The following is a 22,563-nucleotide window of genomic DNA, read 5'->3' on the forward strand; positions in this document are numbered from 1 at the left end:
CCCGCGCACCGCAATGAAGAGTGGCCCCCATTTGCCGCAACTGGAGAGAGCCCTCGCACAGAAACGAAGACCCAACACGGCCAAAAATAAATAAATAAACAAAATGACGGAGGAATTATGTTTTAAAAAAGAATGATTAGTACAAGAGGCCCCTATTAGCCTCTCCAACTACTGTATCTTCAAAATCAAAAACTCACTTCCATCATTGGGTAAGTTATTTAACTTGCTGTGCCTCAGTTTCCTCATCTGCCAAATAAGGATAAAAAATGTCTAGCACTCTATGACTGGCACATGGCAGCTGGTGAATTACTGAATGAAAGAATGAATAACTCATAAAGTTGTTAAACACTAAATGAGGCAGTGTATGTAAAGTATTTAGCACACTGCCAGGCACACCAAAACCCCACATTAAATGGCTGTTACTGCCACCATCATCTTCGGTGCATCCCCATTGCCCATAAATTCCAATTTAAGTCTTTCTGTCCTGTTTTTAAAAGAAGGCTTATCTCACCAATTTAAGCTCCAAACAAACATTCCCACTAAAATCAAATCATTTTCTCTCTTCCACAAAGAAGCCAAGCTTATTTCTGAAGTCTTAGACCTTCGTTAATAACTATCCTCTCCCTGGAACATTTTTCATCATCCCTTGCGCAAATATCAAATCCTTTAGTTCTCATCACTCCTTGCCCAGGAAGCATTTCCCAACCATTCCTGCTTTTACTCATTTCTCCTTTTATCTAAAACCCTCACACTCATATTTATTATTTTGCATTATGTGCTACTGTCTACTTTTTCTGAATAATCTGCAAATTACACTGTAGCTTTTACCTCCACTTCCCTTAGCCATCCCCAAAGCAAATGTGTGGTTGTTTCTACAGTATAAACTGACTGATCTAAACTGTTAACGGTGGCTATTTCTGGATAAGATTATGAATGACAATCATTTTTTTATTCTTTCTTATAGTTTCCAAATAATTCACACCAAAAAAGAATACATTTATCTGGCATTCTGTGACTCAGAAATCTTACAATGCTATTTCAACAGATACATAGTGAAAAACTTATGAGCCTAAGATCCTATAATATCTTCTGAAAAATAAACGATCAAACATACATACCTATGTCAGTGGAATTTTAACAACTATTTTCTGTACTGTAGTTCTTAAAAAAAAAAAAAAAATCAGTGGTTCACATATAGTATCCAGGGTAACACTGTTATTGAATAGGCAGGGTATTTTCTGATTAACTAGAAGTTCACTGTTTCTCAGTATTTTTCAGTAACTGATAATGACTTTATGCTCAAAACACAGAACTTTCTATTACAAACGTGATGCTGTCAATGTATTTGAATATATCTGAAACACCAAATATAATTTTTAAAAATTCTTACCTAATCCTTTTTGTCCTGGATTCTTTGCAAAATTAAAAGTAAACTGGTAAAAATCCTTAAATCGTCCTGGTTCTTTCAATTCTTGTTCCATCTTGGGTATCTGGGCCTTTAGTTTTTCTATGCTGTCACATCTATAGTGTAAAATTAAGTTTATAAAAGATAAACTTTTTCACTATATATTAAGAACATTTATTCCTACAACAGTTTATATTTCATAGAACTTCTTAAAAAATCCATTAAATTTTCATCTTTTTACATTACATAAACAAGTATGGGGTTACATGGAGGAAGAAAAGATCTGGGGTGATTCAATGTTAGAAATAACTACTATTTTTAAAAGAAATGGGCTATTACTTTTAATTATGTAGTTCACTGGACTGTCAACACATCCAAATTGTAGAAGTCAGCTGTAGTGAACAGATGAGAATGTATAGTAATCAGCTTTACAATCATCAGTTCAAACTGTGGCAGATATTCCTTACATGGTAACAAATCACATGTCTAGCTTCCAAACAAATTGAAAGCATAGTGTCTTGACTAGGTGAGGAAACAAGCATTCCTCTTGAAAACTTCTTGATATATACAAAGTATCATAATAAACATCATCTCCAACCATCTCCAACTGAAGTTACCTCAAATCAATATTAAACTTTGTATGTGCAAAGCATTCAATTTCCAAGGAGCTGAAAGGGTCCAAGTACCAAGTCCTACTTTCCACATAACAGCCATAAGGTAGAAATCTTCGATCTGTTATAGATTCCACAAACCAAGCATTCCACTTTTTTTCCTTCAAATCATTTTTGCTTTTATGTTCCTTCCATGCTCTTTATAACACCTCCCAGATTAGTTTGTAAATTAAAATTTTGATTTGGAAGTTCATTACATTTTACATGAACTCACTTTTAAATGGAAAAAAAAAAAAGAGTTCTAATGAAACCTGTCCTGGCATAGAACATTTCAGCAAGTTCAGGATAAGGCTGGCTTTGGCTGTAGAACATAGTGGCTAGGCCAGTTATTAATTTATCGTCTCTCGGCTTTAAACTCACCCTTCTTTGCCCTACTTTGTGACTATCTGCAATGGACTACAAATTGTGAAACTTCATTTTTCTTGCCAGCTTGTTCACTATTAGGTTCTACCAAGAGAGGGCGATGAAAGGCTGGAAGAGGACGAAGGAACTTTTCTTATCCCAGTCTGTTTTCTGCAGAGAGCAAGGGTTTCAGCGTGTTGGGAGGTCCCTGCAGTGTTCACCAATGGAGGCAACTTGCATGGCTCTGCAGCAAGTGGCCCCTAGTGAGCTTCTTCTCCACCAGAGAAGCAGGCAAGGCAAGCAGCGTGCTCCTACAGCAGCTACGCACTGTTTTCTGCGGTCGGAATCTCAGCCTTGTGGGGATCCTCTGAAGTGTCTAGGCTCCTTCCTTGTTTCCTTCCCTCCGTTCCAGGGGTGATGGCAGCTTCTTGCAACTGCCACCTTTGTTATGCTTAGAGTTTTCTTTTACCCCATTTACACAATAAAACAATTTTTTAAATTTACCCTGCTCAAATTACTGGTATGGTTTGTGTGTCTTGCCTTGACCCTGACTGATTACAATGTCCCTCAGGCCCAAGAATCAGAACGCCTGAGCCCAAATCCTGGCTTTAATACTACCTCTCTAGTTTCTCTGTACCTCCATTTCCTCATCTCTAAAATGCGGATATAAACACCACTTCTCTCACAAAGTTGTTGTGAAGTGGTAGGTGCAGTACTTATTTAGCATAGTTCCTGAAAGAAAATAAACGTTCAAAAAGTGTTTAGCTATTATCATTCAAAAGCACCCACTAAAAACAGAAAGGGCAGCCTGTTACCGATCCACAAATTGAATACTTTTGGAGCTTCATCAAATACAGACAACTAAAGGCCACAGGAAAAACCGCTACCTGTGACTTTTCAATCTATTTATACCAAGACATTTAGCTAATCAGTTGTCCAGGTCTATGCAGAACAAAAAGTGATTAGTAACTTCCAAGATTTTAAATTCTAGGAGTTTGTTTATAAATTCAGAGTTCACAGTCTCACATTAGGAAATAACTTAAAACTTGCTCATTTCACTTACCCATATAAAATATTAAAGCATAGTAATTTTAACATTAGTCAATCTCCCTTAGAAACAAATGATAAAAGCATAATACAAATAGAGTAGGTTGTACTAACTACACAAATAACTTGACATGGGAAGGAACTAGCATATTAGCCCATTTCTATCTATAGCAATGTTTGGGGGCACGAATGTCAGTTCCACAGTAATTCTCACAGTAACGTACCTAATTTCCTATGGTAATTATACACTCACCCTAATTCTGTCATGCCGTCCATGAACTCCTGTTTGGAGAACTCGCACTGTGTTGCTGCTCTGAACTTCCACGCGATGATCAACACACTAATGCTGGCCGGATCCAGTGCCAGGTCATCACAGAACTGCTGTATACCATCTATTCCAATTTTATTTTCATCTTGAGGATCTTCAAAAACAACAATGCAATATGAAATCAGTGCCATACTTTACTGTGCTACTACTGAAACTGAGAAAGGTATTGCTTTATATTCCATTTTTTTAAATGATCACGATAGACCAAAAATATGAAGCAATACTGCTCTATGAGATATTTTCCCCCTGTAATATTTAAAGCCACTTTGCCCCTAAAACAGCACTCTTACAATTAACAGCAAGATATATATCCAGATAGGCACCTGATTTTTAAGTCTCATTTATTCATATGAAAAAAGTTCCATACTTCACACACATTCAGAAAATCAGACATTCCTATATAGGGATAAAGGATTTTTACTGAACATAGCCACATTTTACAGAGGCATTCTAAACAGTATTATACACAGAAATTCTTTTTTTCTTAAAGTTCATTTCACTACAGAAATCACTTCTTAAAGAATATCGAAAAAAACATAAACTCTGCAATTCAATTTTAGTCACAATACAAACATCTGTTGTTCAAATTAAAGAAGAAAATCCCCAACTATCAATATTTACTTTTCAGACAGCAAAAATTTAAATACAAGAAGAAAGAGGCACTCATACACTGTTGTCAAATGTGATTTGCTAACATCTCTAGGAATAAAAAATTTGCACAGCCTTTGATTTTTGGGGCATGAGCTATGCATAAAATATAATCCCACTTTTGGAAAAATTTTGAAATTTTTTTTTGCATACATATTTCTGCATAAACATAAAAGACACAGAAAGTTGGACACCAGGCTATTAAATATTGGTTCCCTCAGGAGAATAAATAAGCAAAAGATGGAGAAACTATTAACATTTTCTTTATTCAATCTATTCTGCATTAACTTTTTAAGTGTATATTACTTTATAATTATTTAAAGGTTATTAAAATTATTAGGCAGGTTTTCTTAAAATCCACTCAGCTGAGTTTTATAAGAAAATGAGGGAAAAAACCTAGTCCCCCAGCCCCCATTCTCAAATTGGATCACAAAGGAGGAAAGGCGGGGGGGGGGGGGGGGGGGGGGGGGGGCGGATAAAGGGGGAGGAAATAAAGACACTAAGAAGAAATTTTAGTGAAAAGAAGAAAATAATTTTTCAGATTTCTTAAAGTAATTCTAAGATCTAAAGAGCTCTGTATCCACCCAATTAATGGTCTCTGTATCATTTGATTTTTCACAAGAAGCATGTAAATTTGGAAAACCTCGTTCAAAATATTTAAAGTCACAAGCAAACACTCACCTTTGTATCTATTGTATAGTTGTTCTAACTTCTTCCTGTCCAATGATCCTTTTACACTCTCTCGTATATAAAGTTCAGGATTTTGGAAAAAATTGTCTGTTGCAACATCTAACTTCCAGTCATTTTGAGACAGACAACTTACTGCTGTTTTTTCACTAGATTGTGTGAAGATCATAAACTGACGAACTTTATCCTTCTGCGATGATTTCAACTTGTTCTATTGAAACCAGAAAATCAACTGAAACTCTGTGTAACATCACAAAAGACTAAGTATTTCTATACTGCTGACTAAATCATTTTTAGCAGTACTTTTTCCTCATAAAATATTAAAACGTTTAGTTCAAGACTTATTTTCGATCTATTAATCAGAAAGACAAATTTTTAAAAAATCTAAAACACAAAATTGGTATCATTTGGGGAAAGAAACTAGGACAGAGGCAACAGAAGTTCACCCACCCTGCATTTCTCCTAAAATTGGGTCCTGTGAGCATGTACAAAGGCTCTCGAAGGGAAGGAGAGCTACTCTCAAAACCTTAACCAAGCAACAAAGCTCTAAGGGATGCTTAAGGAGTGGTGAGGAAGACCACCACTAACGTCACTAATGGTGACATTATTTAGCCAGTCAGAACAGTCAAGTGACCCTGAGGAACAACGAGATTAACAGGTATTTGTTGCAGTCCTAAAACCCATTATAAAGAATATGGGGTGCAATTCTCCCCAACCTCACCCCTACCCTACCCCCTTGTTTTCTTGCTATTTTTACCAATGTGAGAAAGCAACAGAATGTGAGAACTCTGCATTTCTCCTCGCATGTCCAGGAACCAAGATAATTATCCAAAGAATTTCCTCATATTTTCAGTCAAATCAGAAGCAGTGAAATATGAACAAGCACCCCCCGCATCCTTCCAACAAAGGTAATTTTTAACAGAATTCTCTTTTTCACCCTGAAAGAATCATCTCTTTCCCTTAGCCTGAATCTAGTAGATGTTCTCTCTAACCCTCAGGCCTACTGTAATAACCTTCTCTCACTGGCCTTTGTGTTGACACATATTCATTTCTCATCTAAGCCCTAAGCAAAATGAAGCAAGGCAATTAGGCCCTCCACTCTCTCCCAGTATCAAGGGCCATGTTCATTTTCTCCTCTCACCCAAGCTAGTCTCCTGTGAAATTTCAGCCTCCCCAGTATTACTCTTCCCTCTCGCAAGTCCTAATACCATCTCTCAGCAAAATACTTGGGTTCTTCCTGAGCTATTATTGCAAATGAAGGAGAAAAAAGCATGTGAGGAGGACACACATTAATAGATACAGTGTTCTGTGGTTTAAGCAACACATCTGAAAACCCCAGCATTTTTGATCTGGCCCAAACTGACAGATCACAAACCTCAACCACCTGATTGTACAGATGAGAGAACAGACCCCAAAGGTTAAGGAATTTATTTTAAAAAATCACCCAGGTTATTATTAGTAGAAATGGAACAAGAACAGAAAGCTCTCATGAATCTGGGTCTTAGTAATCTTTCCATAAATCACACTGCTTGCTGTACATATTTATAAACCTTTTTAGGTTTTCAGGAAAAAGGCTACCAAAGATATAAATATTTCTACCTACCACAGAGTAAAAATAAGACTATGCAAAATCAAATATGAAAACCAACCCTATCTTTTATACCCTGGAGTCTAATCTGTCAGCCATACTCTCCTCTCTCTGTAAATATGTTATTGCTTAGGATTACAGATTAAAATCTCAATCTCTGTTCTCCATTAAAATTGAGAAACTATAAATTCACTAACCTCCCGTTATTTCACAAATAACTTTACCACTTCTGGACACCCGATAACTCATATCTTATTATGGGACACATCTCTCAAATGTCTAGGAGTCTTCCCTCTTGAAAAGTCTCTCCTCAAGATGTTATTCAATTGCAACAAACCCACAATGAAATCAAATGCCAAGGAAGATACCTGTCTTATTTTAATATACTGTTTAACTGAAAGGAAACCACTTTGATTTCAACTTTTGTTACTGAGAGCCATTTTTAAAATTAGTATACTTTTCTAAGAGATATAGTATACATAAGAGATACAGTATCTAAGAGATATAGTATACTGACATATGTTTTAATCCTTTGAAGAACAGGGAAGTACCTAAGCGTCACTATAATCATCACTGACCACTGTACAATGCTGTACAAAGTACTAGAGATTAACCTAGAAGTATAACAACTACAGGCCACAACCTGGAAATTACTTTATAATTAAACCTGACATAACTTTTCTGTATAACCTTTTTCCATTCTCCTAAAAGTTAAAGGCAGCAAAACAATCAGGATTATTGGGGGTTTTACCATACAGTATTAAATCCAGTGTTCTCCCCTGAAGCTTGAATCAGTTTTGTTGAAGAGAGGGAGGAAAAACACAGCTTAAGTCACTTGTGCAAGCCTAAAAGAGTTGTTCACTCTACTAAAGACTTCCTGTTGGAAAGCAAAATATTAGAAAATTGGGGGGACCAAGTTAAAAAACAGTCTTATCCATAAAAACTAATAACAGAATTATGTAAGTGAATTCTTTAACTCCATTTCGTATCTTATTTGAAATAAAAGTATATGTAATCAATAATGTCTATGTATATGCAAATAGAAACTATTTTAACTGGTTTAAATTTCCAGTACATGGGGCAATATCAATATTTTTTAAGAAAAAGGGTTGCAGCTACCCATTTCCAACACCACAGAGGCTAATGAGTGATACCTCGCAGAGAACTGATAGTCTGAGTTCCTGCTAGGCCAAGTAGTAATAAGCAATTCCATTTCTGCAAAGTCTGATAAGTACCCTCCCCTTTCTTGTACTTAAAATGTACTCTGACCATTTCTCTGTCATCTCTCTGTGCCTAGAATAAATCTTAACACTTGTTCTCCCACTACGGAGGATGTACTCAATTCTGTAGTCCCAAAGGCTGTCCTAGAGGAAAGTTGGAGTGGGCTACACAGACCTGCCCTTTCCCCAAGCCTATTTAGGAGAGCTACAACACTCCCACCCCCTTTTCCCAGGCCACAAGAGGGCACCAGGCAAGGTGTTCTGATTTTCTGAGTACAGCTCAAAGGTTTAAATTTCTATCAACTTAAGGAAGAGAAAAAGGGTATCTAGCCAAAAAAGAATTATTTTATAGGGGATGAGAGGGTGGATAGAAAACTGAGGTGGAAGAAATAACAGATGGGTTGTCTTTGTTTCTACTACAAACCCAGTGGGTATCTTCCTAAGAGCAAAAACATATGACAACTACAATGATTCAGCACTCAAATGTAGTACATACTATTTAAGACTTATTTAAAAGGAACTAGAGTGGTCATTAAATAAGATTAGGCAATACAATCTTCAGGACTCAAATGTGAAAACTATCTGGAGATTATCAAACTTTCATGGAAATTCAATATTGGTTAAGTATGTAAAATGTATAAAATACAGAATATACCCTGATTATTTATAATTCTAGCAAAAACGGGGGGAAGGAGAAAGGAAGAAGGGAGGAAAGAGGAGGAAGGAGATAAAGGAATGCTGTCTCTTGTAATAGAAAACTAATAACTGCATCAAAGATTACCAAAGTTAGAAATACTATTATTACTATAATCTAACCAGTAAAAAGCACCTACTTACTCATCTTTCCAAAATAAAAGAAAATTTGGTTATCAATATACATTGTTTAATACTTAAATCTAGCATGTTTGCAATTGTTTTCCACTCAAGAAATTTAAGAGTTACATTTAAAATAACAGTTTATCTGGGGAAAAAAAAATCAAATACTTTGGATGTAGCCAAGTATCATATAGTCAAGTGTATGACCACTGAACTTACAAAGTCTACTGTGATAGAAGAATAGGGATTCAGAAAAACTATAATAAAAAAATAATGCTGCGCGCCCCGGGGAGCGGCCACGAGGAGGGCCGGGGGAGGGGACGTCACCCCTGCCCACCTCCCACTGCCCCGCCTCCCACCCGCAGGCTCCCGAGCAGCAGTCTCTCCCAGCATACCGCTGCCCGGGAACCTCCCACCGGGCTCAACTTAGGCTCGGAACTGCAGGTGAACATCTTCACTGCCCGGGAATCATTGAGTGTGTGGACAGGACAGCCTCCTTGGAAGGCCGGCTATACCAGAGTCCCGCCTCAACATGGGCCTTGCCATCGAGGCAGCTTCTCAGTCTGTGCCTGTCTGAGGATGCTGCCCATCATGGCATGGGGGCAGCCATCTCCCAGGGGGCCCTCACTGCCATCATCTGCAACGGCCTCCTAGGCTTCTTGCTGCTGCTGCTCTGGGTCATTCTCTGCTGGGCCTGCCACTCCAACTCTGCCAACATCGACTCCCTCTCCAAATCCAGTCCCAACTCCAGCCCTGGCCCCTGTCCCAAGAAGGCACCCCCGGCCCAGCTCAGCCGAAAAGGCAGCTACCTGCTGCATCCCTGAAGACCCCAGGCCTAGCCCGGAGTCTGGGACTTAAGTCCACCCCACTTGGAACCTGGAATCGGGATCCCAGGGTCCAGCCAGCCTAGGGTCCAGAACTCAGAGTCCAGCCTGTCTGGAGCTGGACCCAGCAACCCAGAGTCTGGTCGGCCTGGCTCCAGGAGGGGCTCTGCTGACCCTCGGTAGACAGGCCTGGGGTCGGGGTTCATGAGTTGGTGCTAGGGCCAGGGCCATCTGGACTCTGCTCCATCCCAGCAGTCGGGGCTGGGTCCACCCGCCCCCTAGGCCAAGCGCCTCTAGGCCCTCGAGGTTGGGGAAGCAATCCATGGCAATAATGGGAGGGTGTCGAGGCTGGGCCCCTCCTCTGGTCCTCCTACTGTTTGCTGGATAATAAATGGAACTACGGCTTAAAAAAAAAAAAAAAGCTCATAAAGTTATAAAATTCCTCTTTTAAGTATTTCCATCAAGAAAAACAATAAACATGGAAAATTATTTTCTAGTTAAATAAAAATAATTTTAACAGGTAACATTTTTAAAAGCAAAAAATTAAAATTCATTATTTCTATTATTCTGAATAGAATCTCACCCTTAAGTTTCAATCTCTCACCCTTAAGTTTCAAATTCAGTCTAAACTCCAGAAAAAAAGACACCAAGGCCTTTATATATATATATATATATATATATATATATATATATATATATATATATATATATATATTTTTTTTTTTTTTTTTTTTTTTTTTTTTGTGGTATGCGGGCCTCTCACTGTTGTGGCCTGTGCCGTTGCGGAGCACAGGCTCCGGATGCACAGGCTCAGCGGCCATGGCTCACGGGCCCAGCCGCTCTGCGGCATGTGGGATCTTCCCGGACTCTCAACCACTGCGCCACCAGGGAAGCCCCAAGGCCTTTATATTTTTAAAGGAATTAATTTCCTAACTCAATTCTAGTTATCTCAGGATTTGATGAATCTAGCTCACAAAAAAAAATGTTTAAAAAATCAAACACTGTAATGATCACCCATAATTTTCATTAAAAGCTCTGTATGTTGTTCTCATGTGTTTACCATACGACTAACAGTTTAACTTCATCTGAAATTTAGAAGAGCTGGTTTAAGTCCAGAAAATCATACTTTCCACATATGATACATAGTATGCAGCAGATATAGCCAGATGTTACCAATATCCCAAACCACTCATCTATAAAAGGCCTTCTCACAGATTATAGGTCTGAAGTCAAAAGTACAAGAAGGGCTTCCCTGGTGGCGCAGTGGTTGAGAGTCCGCCTGCCGATGCAGGGGACGCGGGTTCGCGCCCCGGTCCAGGAAGATCCCACATGCCGTGGAGCAGCTAGGCCCGTGAGCCATGGCCGCTGAGCCTGCGCGTCCAGAGCCTGTGCCCCGCAATGGGAGAGGCCACAACAGTGAGAGGCCCACGTACCGCAAAAAAAAAAAAAAAAAAAAAAAGTACAAGAAAAATCAATTCAACTAACCAGACTACCTACTCCTAGAGAAGACTTTCACCTAGGGGTAAAGTTCTACCAGAAAGCCAGGCTAAGAATCTAGGTAGGAGTAGCTAGAAACTCTCTTCCCTTCCACCTGCAGCAGAGAGGTGAAGAGTGCAGACTCTCAAATCAAACTGGCAGGATTTTAATTCCACCTGTGCCCCCTAATTGCTGTGTGACTTCGGGAAAATTACTTAATCTCTGTGTGCTTCAATTTCTTCATTTGTAAATAGGGTGTGAAGTTATCTGAACTAATTCAAGTTAAGCTCTTAGAACTGTAACTAGCACACAGTAAGGACTCCTTACAAGTTCACAAAGAATATATTCCAGAGAAAAAAGTAATTTTATGTAAATAAGAAGAAAGAATAACAACCACCATAATCAGAACACTGGTAGCTAACGTTTATTTGAGCTCCTACTGTGTGCCAACTCCGTGCTAGGTATTTAATTATTAACAATTCTGCAAGGTGGTTATCACTGATTCTGTTTTACCAATGAGGAGACCAAGCCTCAGAGCTCATTTTATCTAAACAGACTTATCCAAAAAGTAGCAGAGCCAGAAATGAAACCCTGGTGCCTGGCTTCAAGGCATGCAGTTTTCCATTTCTTCTACATTGTTGTCAAGTAAGAGAGAAAACAAAAAGGGCAAAAATGCAACCACTGAGTAATTATTGTGTGCACTGGGGAGAGAGGGGAATTGTGAACAATATTTCTTCACCTATTTTTATGGAAAAGTTAAATAAGTAATCAACTGACCTTTTCCCTTTCAAATGTAAACAATTTGTATTCTGACTAAAAATTGCAAATTAAGCATTCCCTTACTAACTAAAAGACTAATTTAAGGATAGAACTTCCTTTCAGGGTTTTTTGGGAAGGGGGGAGGGGAGAAGAGGTGGATTGGTTATTTTTAAGACAAGTAATTCATCAGGAAGGAAAAATGTGTTTATAGTCCTGTCATAGTCTATTTTTAAAAAGATGGCCAAAATCTATAGCTTTAACTATACAGAGGTGGAAAATTAGGGGCACTGAAAGTCAGGGTTTCCTTTTCCAATGAGAAGGCTTGAAAGCCAGAGGGGCAAAAAAAAAAACATGTACAGGTTATAGCCAGATAATATAAGCAAATGTATACAATTTCAAATATTAAGCAAAACAAAAACAAAAACCCAAACCCTCAGTATTCATGTAAATTATAATCTGCAGTTTAGAATAGTTACTCATGGTAGGCCTGTGGGTCTTATCATTCATCCCTACACTTCCTGCGCTTTGAATGACAGTTACAATGAACTCTTCTTTGAGAGGAGCTGCATTACTTCTAAGTCAAAAGTGGAATAATATACTATACTGTGTAATCGTTGTACCCAATTATGTTTTATATTGATATAATGGCAATTCACCTGAAAAAATATTTCAGAAGTATATCTGTAAGATTCAAACTGGTTTTGTACGCTTTTAAATAATTTTCCTCAAAGTTTTTTAAAAAATATTCCATTAATGAAAATTTAAAGGATTTTCTCCTCCCCATCCTCAGAATTATTTTTCAAAAGATGACTACCACTGTAAATGGAATAAATGTTTTGATTCTGGTTTACAGAAGACTGTTTTGACTATTAAAAAGTTATTTTTGCTAATTCCTGATTATCTTTGATAATGGGATAGAAATAACTTCCTTAAAATACTTGTGTTAGCCATCGTCTTTCAACTGATTCTCCCAAACTTATTGCTTGAACATTTAACAAGTAGTCAAGGTAGCTAATTTAAATTTGCTCCTCCTCTCCATAAACATCTTTTCTAAAGAAATCTTGAATTAACTAAAAGATTACTGAGGTGAAAACAAAACAACAACAAAAAAGAATTAAATGAGATTTTTAAAGTTCCACAGTTAAAGAACTTACAATAATGACTAGCATTCTACAGTCATGGATATTTGTTTCATAAAGAGAATAAATGATCCTCGAAAAATGAAATTTCCTAATTCTAAGATTTGGTATCTACTCAAGCCCTAAATCTAGAAATAGTAAAATCCTATGTATAATAAGTGCTTTAAATGTTTACTGAAACAAAAATATCCTAATATAACAAAGGAATGGGCCACGTACTTCAACTTAATCTCTGTTGCTGAACACTATTCAGTGTTGAGGGATTCGAAAGTATAATGCAATAGAATTCTTCAGCAAAGAACTGTTGAAAAGTAAATCTCTCTTAAAATTTTACAATGCAAATAAGCAGTTTAATCACTCTAAATGATTAGGTACTAATCATATAAAATGGATTCAACAAAGTGATGAAAGACATTTCAGTGGCATTTTCCCCTTCTGCTTTTGCTTTTTCTTAGGTGGGGGGTATACACCTAAAGTGACTAGGTAAACTAGATAGTCAGCAGGTTATTCAAGAGCTTGTTTGTGTCCACAAAGCAACTGAATCCTATTTGGAACTATCTCTCTTCATCAAATGTCATGGCTAATACTATCACAACTTGAACAACAACACACTCAAATTTAAAAGGGGGCTTTCTCACAGATTTTCATTATGCTTGACCCAACCTACAAAGCCAAAATCAAAAGAGCCACTTGACTCACATGAGCTCAGCTCTTTTAAAACTTAAAAAACAAAACAAAAAAACCACAAGTTAATTTTACTTTCAACTTTTTTTTTTACCATATGTACCAAAAAAGTTCTAATTTTTCAATTAAATGTTTACATCAGATCATCTGATTTGATATGGAAACAACTAGGTCACTATTCAATATAAGGAAGAAACCAGAGTGAAACCAATCAAAAATTCCACACCTATACGGAAGGGGTGCTTGCTGGGTTTTTTAAAAAAAAAAGAAGAGGAGTAAATAAACTGTGGAATCAGAGACCAGGCTGCTAATCCCTGCTCTGTCATATACTAGCTCTTTACCTTGGCCATCTCTTCAGAAACACTAAACCTCCTTTTTCAGGTATGTTAAAAGAAGGTAGCAATACCTATCTCACAAACAGGGGTGGAGATAAAATAAGAGTTGTGAATTGCCTGACTAGCAGATGTTATGTTCTCAGTAAAGATTAAGGTACTTCTTCCTTTCCAAAGGCCCAGTTTTCTGCATACGGTCATTAACATGCAAACAACAAGAACATACTCAAAAGCAATCTACAAAAGAGATTGTGTTGTGTTTTTATTAACCAGCATGGCTAGGTAAACTTGATGTTCAACTAGTTTTTATTGAATATTGGACAGTCATCTTAATCAGAATTCAAAACTCTGCACACAGAAACTGCATAAGTTGTCTTTAAAAACTGCTTTGAAGATAATTATGTATACTATAATTTTAATAGGACACTATGAGAGAGTAGAAACAAGGTCTATCATACTACTCAGAATCCTTCACTGGCTTCCCATTTCTCTTGGAGTAAAAAAACACAATATCCTTACAATAGCCACCCATGCCCATCTCCACTCCTTACCACTCAGACCTCATCTGCTCCAACGCCCAACATGCCCCCCTCCCCCCACCACATTACCCCAGCCACACTGGACTCAGTGCTCCTCAAACTCTCTCTGACCACATCTGTGCATGGTTTACTCCTTCATCTCCTAGTCAGCTCAAAACCCACTTCATCAGTGGTGCAAACACCATTTTGCAACCCCAAATCCACTGTGCCCCAACACTCCCAATTCTTCTCCCTGACACTGCTTTTTCCCATAGCCCTTAACACCTTCTAACATAGTAAGGAAGAAAAATATATGCTATGTTTATTATTTGTCTCTCCCTACTAAAATGTAACCCTCACCAGGGCAGGGATTTTTATTTTTTCAGTGGGGGGATATATACACACACACACACACACACACACACATATATGTATTTATTTATATAAAAATACATGTGTGTATATCTATATCCTCAGTGCCTAGAACAGTGCCTGGCACATGGTAGGCATTTAAGAAATAATTATTAAAATTAATTAAGGCCCTCCCTTAATTTACTTATGTATATGCAAAACAATGTGAAACGAGTTCTACAGAGACAACCTTCAACAGGCCTACATTAATCTGGACTTACAAACTCTGATATTTGTTGAAAATATAATCTTAAATTTCAAAGTCCATACATTTTTTTAAAAAAAACATTAAAAACACAGTAAATTAACACCATTAATTTGAATTTTGTTATTTAACATTTTCATTAATAACACTTGGGTTTCCCTCTGTTTAAATGAGTAAATTAATTTCAAATCCAATTTTCAACCATTTCTTTAGATTTCATGTGAGTTAAAAGATTACCTGTACCACAAATACTGGGGGAAATAGTAAAACCAGGAAAAGTTAGTTTCAGTTCTGCAACTAACAATTTTGCAAACTTGAACCTCAAAACCTCCTTGATCTTCAATTTCTTCTTCTGTAAAAGGGAAGAGGAGTAAATCAGATGATCTCTGAAGCCATTTCAGGTCTAAAAATTCTATGATGCTGTGAGTCTATAAAAATCTAGCAGGTTACACAGTCTACAAACTTCTCACACATCTAAGAAAAATAATTAAAATCAAAATTTTTAGCTGAATGTAACTTTGGAAATCCTCAAATCCTGTCCTCTTACAAATAAGAAAACAAGCCAAAAATCAAACACTTTTTAAAAAGATTTTCAGGGGTAACAGAATATTGTCTAGTTTTGGAGTTATTTTTGGTCTTTCTACGTGGGTGTCAGGTAGGTTAAATGAACAATTTTTTTTTCTTATACAACATGTTCAAATATCCTGTCATTTAAATTTGCCCCAGAATTGACAATATAACATGTGCTCTAGAAATGGGCTGCATTACACACACTGAAAAACATTAGCCCCAAAATTGTATCAAGAAATAATTATAAGTAAAATAAATTTACAATGAAAAACTTAACTAGAAAATTCTTATGGCCTAACTTCTATTAGGGTCCATGATAATTTAGTTTCCAAACTAACAAGAGCATACCAAGACAATTCTAGTGACATGATCTGAGTTCAGCCACAAAAAGTGTTTTTAATTAGTGATATCTTGTCTTTAGTAGTGTAATTAAATAGTTATGGCTAAGTTCCAAAACTAGCTAATTTAATAGTAGTAAAAGGACAGAAGCTTACAAGCTCCAATACAAGCTGAACTCTCATATGAACCACATGACTCCTGAATTCGTAACAAGTAACGAGCATTATCAACACTTTGGATTCCAGAGGATGATGCTGATTGGAGACTATTATGAGCGGAACACATTTCAATGCTCTCACAGAGTGTTTACCAGGGAATTACATTTCATTACTTCAAGCATACTCTTACAAGCCAAGAGTCTGGAAACTTCAGGAGTAATGTCTATGACCGTCAAAATGCTTAAGAAATTGGAAACTGTTTAGCCGCCCTGGTGGATCTTTAAACACTGTAACATCAATCTAAACAATCACCCGTACTTTATGGCAAAGTTTTCTTACAAATACAAATGGTAAACTTTCATGGAACTTACCACAGAACCTAAGTTCTTGAGTATATGGCAAACTAAACCACATATCCATACGCGCGACACCAGAATTCTGCCAAGTTGGAGGCTGAGACTAGGTAAGTGTCATTCAGCAGAAATAAGACCAGCTAAAAACAAGACACCGGGGCATTCCCTTAACAGACACACACATACACCCTCCTCAAAGAGGCCTTTATGCTCCCCATGAGCAAAAAGAGAAGAACATCATTTTTACTGTCTATTCATACAGTAACCTGCATGGAATTCAACTCATGCTCAGATTGTAATACTAAACATAGCTTCTGAAAAACAGAATGTCCAAGAATCAGGTACATAATTACCAAAATGTAAACAGATAACTTGAATACCACGTCTTCAAGCTTGTAAGACATTTTCCAAACAAAAAAGGAAGAGGGGACTAACTTGAAAAACTGTTTTTTAAACATCACGAATGGTTTTTAACTGGCATAATAAGCAATTACTCCTCCCACCCCAAGGAAATAAAATATGTGCCCAAAAGGTAGCAAGTCTGTTTCTCCTAATTTTATGAAATGAGAACAGGTTGCACTTCCGTACTCCCCCCTCCCCCCACGTCCCCCAAGCTCAGCGGTCTCCCATGTTCTCAGTAGAGAGGTAAATATAACCTCCACCAACTGGCCAGTGAAACTCCCATTTTCCAGGACTACGGGGCGCATCGAGAGGTGATGGAGAAAGGAACAGGGCTGTTACCCCGCCCCAAGCAAAACTGCCTGGAGACTTGAGGGGTGTTGGAGCCGGAGCGGAGGAGGGAGGGGAGAGCCGGGAAAGTCTTTCCTTCTCCCCAGCGGAGCGGAGGGGGAAGCCCCGGCTCCGGGCGGGGGGAGGCTCCTCACCCGGAACCCCGGACCCCGGTCCCCGGCCAGACACAATGGAGCAGGCGTGGGGGCCGGGCAGAGACGGAGCCGTTGCCCCATCCCCTCCCCCGCCCCAACGCCTCCCCTAACCACGCCGGGCCCAGCAAGGGGCACCCGGGGCCGCTCCCCGCGCCCCAAACTACCCGGGGCTCCCGACTAGGCCCGGCTCCGCTCCGCCTCCTCGGCTCTCGCGTAGCAGCGGCGCCCGGGCGGGAAGGGGCGAAGGAGGAAGGGAGAGGCGGGGAGGAGAGCCCCGCCGGGGAGCTGGACGGAGGCCGCGGGCCGAAGCTCGGGGCGGCAGGGTCGCCGCGGGGCGGAGGACGGCCGGGGCGGGGGTGCGCGGCTGCGCCGGCCCCCAGCCGGCGGGGCGGGCGGCCGCAGTGCCTCACCATGTTGGTGTCCTCCAGGCCTCTCCCCTCCTCCTCCGGCTCCGCAGCGAATGGACGGCGGCGGCGGCGGCGGCTCCTCTCACGGGCTCGCCGGGCTCCCGCTCATGCGCAGTGCGGGGCGGCCCCAGCGCGGCCCGAAGAGGCAGCCCCAGGCCTCCGGGAGGCGGAGGGACTGGGGCGGGCGGCGGGCGCCCCGCGCGGGGCTTCCCCTGGGCGCGAGGGTCCCCCCGGGCGGGGGGCGCGGGGGGGGGGGCCAGGGGGCGACGCACACGCTGCGCGCGCCGACATCCTCCCGCCGCGCCCGGCGGGTGGGGGGCCGGGCGACACCACCTCCGCTTCCTACGCGCTCCTTCCGCCGTCCTATGGCCAGGGTCGTGTCTACGCTGTCTCGAGGAGGGGAAGAGCTGTGGCTGATAACTTATGCAGCTGGGGGCGACTGGAAGGGCTAGGACTGCGGCGCTAGATCCGTCCCAAACCACCCCTCCCCATAAATATCCAAAAAAAAAAACGGAAGAAAACAGTAAAAACACCTGCACCCCCAAGTGTTTTCTTCTCCCAGTCCAGTGTCTGGACTGCGTCGGGTCCCCCACGTGAACATGCCAGAGGAGACCTTAGTCTAGCCATGTGGGAGCTGGAATGCCCTCTGGAATGGCCCAGACTCTAACCAGACCTGTGTCCACAGGAAGACTGGTGGGATGGCCCTAGGGTTCCAGGCGAGGAAGGCTGAGGATTCAGGGCCCCATTCATGCCACACTGGTGGCAGATATCAGCGCCTACCACTTTCTCTAAATATCCACTTAGTTCAACCTTCCTAGGGTAAAGTTTTGGGAAGTAACGAACATCTTTTTTTTACCGAGGGTTGATGTCAGGCTTGTCCTAATTTTGGTTCTAAGTCTGCTAAGGCTGAGGGTACCAGAATTCTCTGCTGGGGGGTCAAGTGGACAAGTATGTGCTGCAGGAAGTAGAAAAGACTCTTTGGAGTGGTCCCTGCCCTTAAGAAATCGACTATCCAATTGAAGAGATGAGACACTTTCACACACAAAGGAAGGAAATAAGAAAAACAGGTAATAAAGCAAACATCAGAAAATCACATCTAAGACTGAGCTAAAAAATCTGTGTTTCAGAACAGAACCAACCTGAGTGGAAGCGTTATCACCCTCACCTGTTATCACTGTACTCAGCAACATCCTTTTCCCCCCAACCCTGGCATAATCTGCCAGATCAACTCTATAACTTATGGCTTTGAAATTCTTATCAAAGCAGCAGAACTTCTTTGGCAACTCCTGGGGGCCTCCTAACACTTCCTGGAGCAGCCATGTATCAGGAGCTCCAGGGACTCTACCAAAACAGATCCTGGGCCACCACTAAGCATACATCCATTCTTCTCAACAACTTTCAGTGTATACATATTAATGTGCCAGTCTCCTTGCTAGGCTCTGGGAAAACAGCTTGGTCAGAACAGGCCAGATCTGCCTTGTGGAGCGAGCCTGAAGCTGGACCACATCCATGGATGTTCTCCAGGAATCCACCTAGCATTTGACCTGAAATATCAACTAACATCTAGGGTCTTAATGAAGAGGATTCACTGTATCTCTTTCCCCATACTGTTATACTTCACTGAGGTAATACCTCATGGGTTTTAAGCTCTTTTTCCTAATTGCCAACTCCAGCGAACAGCACTTAGTTCTCATTCTACTTGACCTATCTCCTGCATTAGAACACTTCTTCCTTAAATTCCCTCTCCATCATTTTCCATGATCCACTTTCTTCTGTGTTTCCTCCTTCCTCTGTGACCACTCTCCCTGGCTGGCTCAGCTCTCTTTGGCTCTTAAATCGTGGGCTTTCCAGAACTATCCCTGAATCTCTTCCTGTATATGAGCTGTGTCATGCTCTCACTCACATTCCCACAATGTCAACTACTACCTGTGTCTTGAGGAGTCCTAAATCTTGACTTCTAAGGTCCTGAGTGGCAGGCCTACACACTAATTTTGGTTACTCCACGGGCCTGTCAATCTTGACAAATCCAAAACCTTATCCCCAAACCTGCTTTTCCTCCTGTCTTTTTACCAGATCATCCAAGCCAGAAATCTAAGAGTCATTCACAACTCGTCCTACTTCATCCACCGTAATCTAATTGCTCACCAAACCTCACCAGTTTTACCACCTAAATAACTTTGCATTTGCATTCTATTCTCTATCCCTCAGCCAAGCCTATATTATCTCTCTTCTCATCAACAGCCTCTTAACCAATGTTCTGGCCTCTACTCTTTCCCCACCGCTCCAGAGTTCTCTTTCTATAACACAAATCTGAATTTCATCCTTAAAACTCTCCTTGGGCTCCATAAACGTGAGCCTCTTTGGTGTGGCATACAAGGCTCTCTCCCCATAATCTGTCCACTCACCTTGCTGTTTTCCACCACCTCCCACACAAATACACCTCATATTTCAGTTTTAACAATCCAAGCCTGCCATTTCTCATTCTGCTATCCCTGGAGGACTGGCTAACACTGACTGAGGGCTTTCCATGTACCAGGCACTGTTTTAAACCCATGACACATTCTAACTCACATAATCCTCACTTCAACCTATGAACTATGACCAATGATTATGCCCATTCTACCAAGGGAGAAACTGAAGAATGGAGAGGTTAAATAACATGCCAAATGTTCCTCAGCTGATATGTAGTAGAGCTGGTACTTAAACCCAGATAGTCTGGCTACAGACTCTATTCTCTTAACCACCACACTGTATTTGCTACCAAGACCTCACACTCAACTCAAAGACCATCTTCTCTGTGATTATCTGCTGACCTCATCACCTGGATTCCAGCTGGTAGGTATGTTTCTCCTTCTGTACTTCTGTGACCGCCTGTATACACTTCTATTACACTTATGACCTATGATAATTATTAGCCGCCATGACTTCCCCTGCCAGGTTGTGCACTGCTCCAGGCCAGAGACCCAGTTGCACACATCTTTGAGTTTTCAGTGTCAAAATGAGTGCCGAGGGACTTCCCTCGTGGTCCAGTGGTTAAGAATCCGCTTTCCGATGCAGGGGATGCGGGTTTGATCCCTGGTCAGGAACTAAGATCCCACATGCCACGGGGGCAACTAAGCCCACGTGCTGCAACTACTGAGCACGAGGGCCACAACTAGAGAGCCCACGTGCTGCAACAAAGCTCCTGTGTGCCACAACTAAGACCCGATGCAGCCAAAGTAAAAAAATAAATAAATAAATATTTTAAAAAATGAGTGCCGAGCATCATATAGGATATATATATATATATATATATATATGCTACGTGGTAATACTTGGATAAATTAAAAGAAAGAAGTTATCTAATTGATGTCTTACCTGCCTTAAGACTGTGCCTATATTTTTTGTTATTGTAATGGAATGTCTTTCCTCCTTGGCAGATGTATGTTATACCATATGGTCAGATGGTAAATGTAGTAGCAACGGTACCCATTACTGCATTTCCAAGCTACAGTACTGAATGTGAAGTAGAGAATTATTACTCAATCGTTATTGAGTTAGAGAAACATACTTGTTAAAATTGTCCTGATTTCTTTTTTTTTTTTTTTTTTTGCGGTACGCTGGCCTCTCACTGTTGTGGCCTCCCCCGTTGCGGAGCACAGGCTCCGGACGCGCAGGCTCAGCGGCCATGGCTCACGGGCCCAGCCGCTCTGCGGCATGTGGGATCTTCCCGGACCGGGGCACGACCCCACGTCCCCTGCATCGGCAGGCGGACGCTCAAACACTGCGCCACCAGGGAAGCCCCCTGATTACTTTTTAAATGGAAAAATCCTGAAGATAAAGCATAAATTACAAGATTTAATTAACTAAAGAGTATTCATTAACATGTTCATATCACTTTTTATGTTATGAGGTTTCAAGTATTTGTTAAGAAGCTGAGGTGTCTTTTTTTTTGTTTTTTTTTGCGGTACGCGGGCCTCTCACTGTTGTGGCCTCTCCCGTTGCGGAGCACAGGTTCCGGACGCGCAGGCTCAGCGGCCATAGCTCACGGGCGCAGCCGCTCCGTGGCATGTGGGATTTTCCCGGACCGGGACACGAACCCGTGTCCCCTGCATCGGCAGGCAGACTCTCAACCACTGCGCCACCAGGGAAGCCCTGAGGTTTCTTAAGTAGAGAATTTGTAAAGATTTTCTGCAGTGACAATCTCAATATAACAAGAAAAATAAGATGGAAACATCTAGCTGAAATCCACTATCATTCTCCCTTTCCCCCACAAGATAGATATCTGTATCTATACATAGATATGGAAAAAGATATCGATATATAGATACACATATGTATATATACACACACACACATATGTGTGTGTGTGTATATATAGAGAGAGAAAACGCATACACACATAGTCACTGTATACTTATAGATACATAGACAAATATACAGTATTTGTACATAGTATAATTTTTCTAGGTAAAACATGCAACTATTTGAAAATAATTGTTGCCTCAGATATTTAAAATTCATGTTAAGATATATTTGCTGATAAAATTGTTACAAGTCTGTTTAAAGAAACATGTAAAACCAAGGATTCCATACGTTTAAAATCTATCTTTCAGCAAAAAGAAAGAGCATAAGTAATCTGAAAAGACAGATTGCTAACATTTCTGGTAGTTCATCTAGCTAAAATTAAGCTTGCAGGGTAACTATGTAGACATAGTTACAGTTCAAAGGCACTAGTCTGGGACACACAGCCACCACCCTCCCACACTTAAT

General features: G+C 40.4%; 2 protein-coding genes across 3 annotated transcripts in view; one reads left to right on the forward strand and one right to left on the reverse strand.

Annotated features, from left to right (window-relative positions):
* Positions 1–18,075, reverse strand: part of DCUN1D1 (defective in cullin neddylation 1 domain containing 1) — a 30,624-nt gene extending 12,549 nt beyond the window's left edge. Inside the window, exons 1-4 of one of the 2 annotated variants that reach the window (XM_079922206.1) lie at positions 17,815–18,075; positions 5,123–5,339; positions 3,719–3,887; positions 1,391–1,521 (exon numbers count right to left, since the gene is read on the reverse strand). In XM_079922206.1, coding sequence (XP_079778332.1) covers positions 1,391–1,521; positions 3,719–3,887; positions 5,123–5,339; positions 17,815–17,817 — 520 coding nt within the window. In that variant the 5' untranslated portion in view covers positions 17,818–18,075. Of the gene's footprint in view, positions 1–1,390; positions 1,522–3,718; positions 3,888–5,122; positions 5,340–7,467; positions 7,487–17,814 lie in introns of those variants that run through there. The other variant, XM_079922207.1, reaches the window with a different exon arrangement.
* LOC307187153 (adropin-like) lies at positions 9,179–10,200 on the forward strand. The gene has a single exon (XM_079922907.1). The coding sequence runs from the start codon at positions 9,349–9,351 to the stop codon at positions 9,574–9,576; it is 228 nt and encodes a 75-aa protein (XP_079779033.1). The 5' UTR covers positions 9,179–9,348; the 3' UTR covers positions 9,577–10,200.
* Positions 18,076–22,563: the final 4,488 nt, after the last annotated feature.

The sequence above is a fragment of the Stenella coeruleoalba genome, assembly GCF_951394435.1.
Source record: "Stenella coeruleoalba genome assembly, chromosome: 5".
NCBI classification, from domain to species: Eukaryota; Metazoa; Chordata; class Mammalia; order Artiodactyla; family Delphinidae; genus Stenella; species Stenella coeruleoalba.